The sequence below is a fragment of the Lytechinus variegatus genome, chromosome 1 (assembly GCF_018143015.1).
Source record: "Lytechinus variegatus isolate NC3 chromosome 1, Lvar_3.0, whole genome shotgun sequence".
Classification (NCBI taxonomy): Eukaryota; Metazoa; Echinodermata; class Echinoidea; order Temnopleuroida; family Toxopneustidae; genus Lytechinus; species Lytechinus variegatus.
The window spans coordinates 57,180,181-57,189,306 of NC_054740.1; the positions used below are offsets into that span (position 1 = coordinate 57,180,181).

Consider the following 9,126-nt stretch of genomic DNA (forward strand, 5'->3'; position numbering starts at 1 on the left):
TTCAAATGAAACTGATTATTGTAATAATAAGAATAAAGTACCTCCCACGATGTATTTTAGTAACTGTGCAAACATTTTTTATTTCATCGGCAGTCGATATTACATATTGGGAATTCATTCACCGATATTTTACTGCTCTAATAAATAGTCTTACTACACCGCAACCCACATATTCATTATCTCATTTTAGAGCGCAATTAACACAAACGAACTGGTAGGATCATAACTTTACAAAGTAGTCATTATTGATCTTTGTAGGTTTGCATGGTGGAGTTTAGAACGTGGAGAGGGTTTACGGTTCACCATGGGTAATATGAAGAAGGGAAATGAAATACAGGCAGAAAAATTGAAATGGAAAATCAAGAAAGGATGAAAAGAGGAAATTAGAGGTATTCTTTTTTTTTAAAGTGCGTGAAGTTCTGAAAAAGACTGTAAACCGGATGAGATGAGCTGAATATGGCTTGAGTAGTAGCAGGATGAAGTGAAGACAGGTTACTCGACGTTTCGGGCAGGTTGACTGTCCGTCTTCAGGAGTGTTCATTATTGTAATCATTATTGTTGAATCATTATGATATCACGATGAAACATTATTGTGAAATTGTTTATAATTTTAAAGTAAATTAATATATAAGAAGGAAGAATATGATAATTCTTATGTATATCAACATCTGTATTGGATGCTGCACAGTCCAAACATATTCTTTTCATGAAAAGTGACATAATTAGTGTCATTCTAATTAAGAATATTACTAGGAAAGATCCTATCAATGACTAGGTGCATAATTTGGAAAATTCCCTTTACATTTGTGATGTGTGCTTCACAAGATGGTAGTGTTCCCAGGGAAAGTTTTTTTTCAATTGAATAAATAGGGGCAAATGTAGAGTTATATAACTGGGACCCCTTTTTTGACTTATTTCTTTCTTTTTAACACTCGAAAAGTCACAAGTCCCTAACCCTCTAAAAAAAACGCCTCTGAGTACTGTGATGTTGCAATGAAAGTCACAGTCATTCTTTATACGATCCCAGTGAGTTCTTTATTCGAATGCCATTGGCCTGCATGCTTGAAAAGATGTATTGCTTGTTTTACAAACTGCACGAATGCCATCGAAGGAGGGCGATTCCATGCTAGAAAAATCAGCCATTTTTACAACATTTTTCAAGATGTCCAAACAAACGAGAAACTTCAATTTGTTTTGTGGTAATAATGAAGTACTACCAGGTAGCCATGTAAAAAAACTGACAAGCAATGTGCATGGGTGGACTACAGGTGAAAATGTTGAGAATCGTACGGGACATTTCTGAGTGCCGTACGACACACATCATTTTCACCTTTAATTCACCCATATTTTTTAATCGATTTTGGGGGCAGGTAATCAGTTTTCCACATGACTACCCACTATAACTTTATCATTGACAAAAAAATCAAAATGTATTACTCAAGCAGTCTGCTAGGAGACTAGAAATGGTAGAAATGTCCCGTACGACAGGTATGGAATCGCCCGGGAGGGCATTTAGATTCATCATGTTCATATTCCGTCGCGTGATATCATCAGTTGTTTTATTGAGAGTATCAAAAACCCTTAATAAAATACTCATGTTTCTGCTCCGCCCTATTGGAACAAAGAAACAACCGAAACGAGGCCGAATGCTTCCTAATGACGTTCATTCACTCATCATCGATCCTTTGGTAGCAAAATAGAAGAGGGAGAGAGTCACCTCTTTACGTCGAGACTGTTGTTAAGCTAGCGACTAAATTTTCTGTAATTGTTTGCGCTGATCAGTGAAAGCGAAACACGCCAAGCCTGTAATCCGAAGACACTTGAAGTAAGAGGTGTGTGATTGATCGAGACTCTTCTTAGAAGGACCCGAGCAAAACATCAAGGATTGGCCTTAAATGCTCATCTGCAATTGACTCGTTTCGAAGAGGAGGTGCTCAAAATCAAGTTTCTTTATGGACATGACTAAAAATATGGGCACCTTAGGTATATCTTCATAAAGATCTGTTTATGAAAATGGATAATAGACCTACCTAAACGGATAGTTGGATGTTTTCTGAAAGGCAACGCACACGTAGAAGAGAAGTAAATGTAAGTAAATCTTTTGACATTTCCACCATGTTAAGTTTCTTGATAAATTATTATTTTTATTATTACTTGTTCTTCCTACTCTTCTCCATCATGTTGAGGTTATTTTCGTCGTCTTATTTTCCTCCTTCTTCTTCTTTTACTTCGTCTTTTACTTCTTCTGTTTCTAATTATCAATGTTATATACATTTGTTAGATTCACTCCTGATAATCAACAAATGAGAAGAAAAGGCTAGGATCGTCTTATGGTCATTTTTTTGCTATTGATTTAAAGCTTATAAAAAAATTCTTCCATAAATGTATATTATATCAATGCGAAAGAAGTGATTACACAAGTGATGTATGTTTGCAATGCCAACATGTTCTTTAAAGGAGTACTCTGGGCAAAAAAATAACCACATCTAAATATACGTATGGAATAAATTCCACTAAGCAAAATGCTGAAAATTTTATCAAAATCGGTTGACAAATAACAAAGTTATTGAATTTAAACTTTAACAATATATTGTGAAAACGGCTATATGCACGTCTTCATTAATTTTCATTAGGTGCGCTGATGATGTCGCATCCCCATTTTCCCTTTTCTTTCGTTCTTACATGAATCATAATTATTTCATTTGTCATATATGTTTGAGTGATAGTCTCCCTTTTAATAAATAAGTTGCACCAACGAATGTCTATTGCATTCAATCAGTTGTCAATCTAGTATTTTTTTACAAACTCTATCCGTCTACTACTTCTCCCATTAGACTTCTTAATGTCTCAATCTCCGATCGATACGTGAAAGCGTTACTTTCTTTTTCCCCTTCTTTAGTCCATTTGGACCTGCGATCAGAATAATGCATTTCAACATAAAATCGAAATAAAAAGCTGTGAGTGAATATAGATCTAGTTTGACGCAGAGGTACCAGCTGAACTGTCATTTGTGATACCGTAGCTCACAGACGATCTCGACTCAGAGAGTCGCCAAGTCGAACGGCATCCCGCCGAAAGATAGGGGAAGGTTTTCATTTTGAAATCGCTTCTGTAACATTTTATTTGTTCCTTGGAGAGACTTAAATCAGAGAATGATGGCGAAATTTCATTACTCGTAGACCGTAGATTTTTAAACTCATATAATCGAAAAGTTCCATATCTTCTGAGATGAGAAAGTAAGTTTGCCTTTTACCACTATGGACGTAAAATGCGTCTTACGGTGTACCAAGTCTCTTCTTCGTCGTTTGTTCTGATCGTAAGCCTATATTTTATTTGGGGATAGTATTAAATACGAGGTAAGTATTCAATACTCAACACATAGCTAGTTATTTTTCATATTTTTAACCTGTTTTTGTGTTTAATTTTTGATTTACCCTTTTGATGTATAAATTAAGGTTTAATAAATGTATTTTTTAAGAATTCATATTGAAAGAATAAAACTTGTACTTAGAATTAGTTTTTTAGAAAACAATGACTGATTCTGAATTCAAAATAAATAGCAACAGGTATCGTTTTATAGCCTCAAATGATTACCATGTTAATACTGTACTATTTGTATTTTCGTTTACAAATTATCGTAATAATTATATTACTATTTTCTCTTTTGTATATTAATTTACATATAAAAGAAGAATTTATCTAATAATCCTTTATCAGCAAGGTGGAATTTTTATTCTTGTGAATATTTTATTTATACAAGATTAAATGTTTAAGAATCACTTCTTTGCATGGTGAAATTTCTATCTTTCTGGTAAATCTAGCTCAATCAATTGAGGTAAACAATCAACTTTTTGAAGAAAAAACTTTGAATTAATAACCTCTTTTAGGTAAGAATTCAATATCCCTTACATTAGAAAATCCACATAAATTATATTCGGTAAAATTTGTACTTATTCATGAATAAAATTGCATATTTTATTCATAATGATAAGAAAATAATCTGACTTGTAATTTATGTTGAGAATATTGTGTATGCCAGGTTTCGGCGCGATCGCGAGAACGGCGGCCGAGAGATCACAAAGGGGGCATCATGCCCCACCCCGTCCTCAATACGTATAAAATACAAGTAGCCAAGTCCTTTTAAGGTTAAACACAATTTTTTTTCTGCAAGGTGTCCATGTATTAATCATTGTTGTCGGGTAGATTTGTTACTTCCAGGGGCGGCGGAACCTTAAGGCAGGGGGCACTTGCCCCCCCCCCCAAAAAAAAATCCCCTTAGGAAAATTTTGTTTTTCTTTAATGGAAAATGCCCTCTTTTCAAAATGAAATGACAGTTTTGAAGCAAAACGTAATACATATTAGGTTAGAAAATAAAGCCTAAATATATCTTATCAATCAGAAGTAACTTCTAAAAGGCTTTGCTGAATTTAATTAATACAAAACACACAACTTCTATGCAGGTGATAATCTCATGGTGAAAATATCCGTTTGCACCAAAATGCCAATTTTGACATTATAAGTGTCCTTTTTGGCATAAGGCCCCCACTCCCCAAACGAAAAAACGTTGCCCCCCCCCCCCCTGGTTACTTCATTGCCGGGTACAATTTGTATTAATTTGGGGGGTAAATTTTGTATGAACGCCCCCAAAATGTACTTCTCTCTGTTTTAAAGCTGTATCCATTGCTCATTTATCGGGCAAATCTTGTTTTATTCATGGGGTAGAAATGTACTAGAGCTACTTCTTTGCTAGTAGACCAATTTGTTTAGCGGGTAGAATTTGTATTGCTCATTATCTTATATCTTTATGGTGTAGAAAAGGCATTCATTCACTTTTGACGGATAAAATTTGGTTCAATGAAAATAACCAACTTGAATTTGTCAAAATAAATGTTACCTCTAGCCCATAAATTATGTCTTTGCAGGTAATATTTTGCGGTTGGTGCACAGTCTGCTCTATGTTGGTGGGTCCTCTTTAGTGATACTCTCTATTTTCCCCCTTTAATTTACTAAAAAAATCTCACTATTAAAGCAAATAATCCCTAAACATCAAAACGTGATTTTTACACTCTAATGTGACCAGTATTCTTTTCAGGGCAGTCTGGTATCTGTGGGACATAACATTTCGGGTTTTTTTTTTTTGCTTTGTTTTAAGACAGTGTGATAAACTTGATCATATATTTTGAGGAAATAAGCTTGTTTAAACGATACCATTTTTGCTATCTTTATCTGACACAGATTATGCTTTCAGCTCTGGCTAAGGAATCCTTATCTAAAATGGGTTTCAAAGAAAGACGAGTTATTCTCCATCAGGAAGTGTCCGAGCTTCGATCAGACCTCGTAAGTTATATAGGTTATTTATTTGATGTCTATACTCTTTAGGAATTACTGATAATATCGGCTGGGTACGTAGAAACTTGTGGCTAAGTCTTCCAAAGTAACTTTGATTTCTGTATCCTTTGACAACTTTTCCCAAACAAAGAATCGATAATTTGACCGTCAAGTGGCCTAAACCTTTTGACAACTTGTCACATCGAAGATATAACACTTCATTTCATCCTCACTGATACGAAAAGCCAGCATTGAATGCACCTTGCAATAAAACGAATCCTTTTAGAGTTTTGTCATTCTTCCTGCTTACATTAATACCGCCTAATTTCCCCGATCGATGCTGAAATGTTACGATCGTTCGATCTCTATTGATTCAAAATTTGTCGGATGCCGATTACTGGTCGATTTATCCCGCAACACGAGACACGCAGACCTATTTATTGCTGAGAGGACAAAGAATAAGTGTTATTCTGGTCGCATTGTAGAACAATAGTTTACCCAAAGCCAATCGACTTCAATTCCATTAGATGATTAATGCTAATTTCTGCGAATGCTAATAGTAATACCCAATTTTCTTGATCAAGCCCTCATTATATACTAACACGTATTTTTAGAAAGATCTTAGTACAAACTACAAATGATTTGACCAATCACAAAATCGAAAGCGAAGTGCGCGCTTTCTCGCTTGCATGTTTTGTCCAGGCATCTCTATATTTTCTAGGTACATAAGTTTTAATAAATAATAATGATAATCATAATAATAACAACATCAGTACCACTACTACTACTACTACTACTACTACTGCTAATGATAATAAAACTAGTGTATAGTGCATATCACATTGTGATATTGTCTTTATGCATTTCCAAATGGCTTGGATATTGTTACCTCGGCTTTAATAGCTTGGCGGCCGTAATTATATACATTGCACACGCATTTCAAGGTGAATAAATTCTTGCCAGGTGCCCCTTTATCTCACCTGGGTTGGGTGCCGCGCAATTTAGCTCAATTTCTTGCTGAAGGGAATTGCACCATGGCTTGGATTTGAACCCACAACCTATATGGATTATTAATATAAGAAGCGTGGTTCGACTCTCGGGAAAGCAGTTTAGCAGGGAGCTGTGCTCGATAATGCCAAATTACCAGTTTAAAATTAGATACACCAAAAGATCCGACGGGCAAGTTGTGTAACATTCGAAACATTACAGTTACTGTCTACTCGTTCACATTGTTCTTTTCTCAGTTCATCCCGTAGTCATAAAGTTGTGTAAAATCAATGATCTAAAGAATATGGCGACAATATGCCGCATGTGGAGGTCGTATATCTTTTTTCTTGTCTTATTCAAAAGCTACTCCGCTGATGATTTGGACTCGTCAACATCGTTAATAGATCTCAATAGGATCTGGGGTATCATGACCTGTTCGCTTTAATCATGTATCGATTTGGATATATGATACCAATGGGTGTATATACACGTATATAGTCATAATCATATTGTAAGCGGTAAGAGAAGGGGTGACAGAGAGGAGGAAATAAAGAATGAAGAAAAAAACTTAATACATAAATAAACAAAATAAGATAAAAATAAAAATGAATGAATTAAATATATGAAACAAACAAACTTAAGGAAAATGAAAGAAAGAAAGAAAGAAAGAAAGAAAAGAAAGAAAGAAAGAAAGAAATGGAATAGAGGGAAGGAAAAGCAATTGAGAAGAAAAGAAGAATTAAGGAAAGGGACGAAGAAAGGCAGGAGAAAAAATGGAAGGCAGAAATTAGGAAGAAAGGGAGAAAGAAACAAAGATATTCCCAGCTGAGTCAGTTCCGATTCACTATCAGAAAAAAAATTATAACCATGATAATCCTGTGCATAGAAACAACGTCATGAATTGAAAAATGTAGATAATGCATGCTACTCGATCCTTAATCCTTCCCAATTAATTTTCTTATTGCAGGATAACATTAAAGACGCTCATCATCTTGTCAGAAAGGAAATCAAAGGTATTCGACGTGCCATGAAGCTACTCATTGCATCCTATCGTCAGCAAAACCCCGAGGGCAATAGCAAACCAAATAGAAAATTAACCGAACAGAATCAAATGATACGACTTCCAACCGAGTACTCGAGAAATATCGATATGGAATCGATATGTGGTGACCTACCGATACTGGAGCCTCTTTCCGATGACGATATTCTATTTGGCGAACACCAAGATGCGGAATTAGATCTAGAAGAACACGTTGGGCTCTCATCGTTCCAGCGACGACAAAGCATACAGTTTGGATCACCGTCTCCGCCGGAAAATTTTATAAGACGAACTAGTCCAACTCGCGCCTCGATTCAATTCGGGTCAGATTTCGGCATCGTTTCGCCTGGATTTATGACGCCCGAAGACAGCCGACCGCCACGGCTTGCCAGTATGGCAGAAGACGAACAAGATGAAACCGATTACACGACCTCCGAACGTGACACACCGGACAGTATCGCTACGAGTGAAGATTCGACTAGTCTACCAAATTCGAATGAACACTATGATCATCTGTCCCAGCGGCAGCAAAGTGGTCGATCACGATTTCTGACGAGACGGAGCACTGTGGACATGATCGACGCAGACTCCCTGAGATGGAGCACCAAGCGGGACTGGGAAGAAAAGCAATATATTATAGAATCGATACAACAGGGAAGACTCAATCCCGGACGGAAGAGACCACCTCTTCGTCGTCAACACACTCAACCGAATCTCCTCGGACATGCAGAAGGACGCGTGATGAACTCCTCAGTGACTTCAAGGAGAGGTTCTTCAGTCTCTTCATCGCCGTTAGATGGTAGAGGTCCAAAGCCGTTACAGATTCAGGCACTGTCAGGACACATGTCACCAACCTCTCCGCGATCGCCGACCTTACCGCGTCAGGGACTCATCGGTTCACCACTTACCACTCGAAGAGCATCTGCAGCAGCAGCAGCAGCAGCTGCAGCGGCATTGACAAAGCACCATAATCACCTCAGAAAAATATCAGATGTGGTCTAAGACCCACACACACACACACACACAGACTAAATCTATTCATATGTGTGAATACAATTTCCTTTAATACATGAAGAGAAATATTTCCCCTGCATGAATGTTTATGTGATGGGACTGCTAAAAAAAACCGTGGAATCATATGCGATCAACCTGAGGACTTCCAGATTTAGGTCACCTCCGAGGGACCTAGTAATGATGATTAAGGACTTCTAACCAAAGCCAATGATCTAGAACATGCTTTATTCAAGGACCCGATATGCGTGACCCAACTATTTGTTTTACTAAAGACTATGTCAGAAGCCATCACAATTAGGCCAATCATTCAAGACTATACTGCACATCATTGGAAAAATATGAAGCATGCAGAAGAATGCTATATAGTACAATACAGGTTTCATGTTCACATCCTGCCATTTTAATATTTTGCTTTTTAAGTACAGTAAAACTAAAAACCGCAAGCCTCGAGAATTGATGTTATATTGTCCTCATCGCCAGCCTTTATGTCCTCATCTATGTGAGCAGAGTTTTCACAAGTTATTGGTATATGGAGAAGTTAAGAACAATTTCGTGTTTAGACAGAAAATAACATCCAGTATTTCATGCTTAATTGAAATCAATTTTGGGCTACAATAATAATATGTAACAGTTTTTGCTGACAGTAGCAGCTGTAGCCAAATAGAGGTAAATGAACAATATACAATCACTAGCAAATTGCTTTTTGATATACCAATTTGTAGTCTGGAAAAATAATACTCCCGCAAGTTTTCATTTTT

General features: G+C 36.5%; 1 protein-coding gene across 3 annotated transcripts; it reads left to right on the forward strand.

Annotated features, from left to right (window-relative positions):
* Positions 1–1,461: 1,461 nt before the first annotated feature.
* On the forward strand, positions 1,462–8,693 carry LOC121417869. 3 transcript variants are annotated; one of them, XM_041611604.1, is made up of 3 exons: positions 1,462–2,088; positions 5,236–5,337; positions 7,283–8,693. In XM_041611604.1, the coding sequence occupies exons 1-3, from the start codon at positions 2,047–2,049 to the stop codon at positions 8,354–8,356; spliced, it is 1,218 nt and encodes a 405-aa protein (XP_041467538.1). In that variant the 5' UTR covers positions 1,462–2,046; the 3' UTR covers positions 8,357–8,693. The 3 variants fall into 3 exon arrangements, with proteins under 3 accessions (XP_041467538.1, XP_041467545.1, XP_041467553.1); XM_041611611.1 differs by lacking the exon at positions 1,462–2,088 and adding an exon at positions 2,291–3,336 and having other exon boundaries at positions 5,234–5,337; XM_041611619.1 differs by lacking the exon at positions 1,462–2,088 and adding an exon at positions 3,310–3,356.
* Positions 8,694–9,126: the final 433 nt, after the last annotated feature.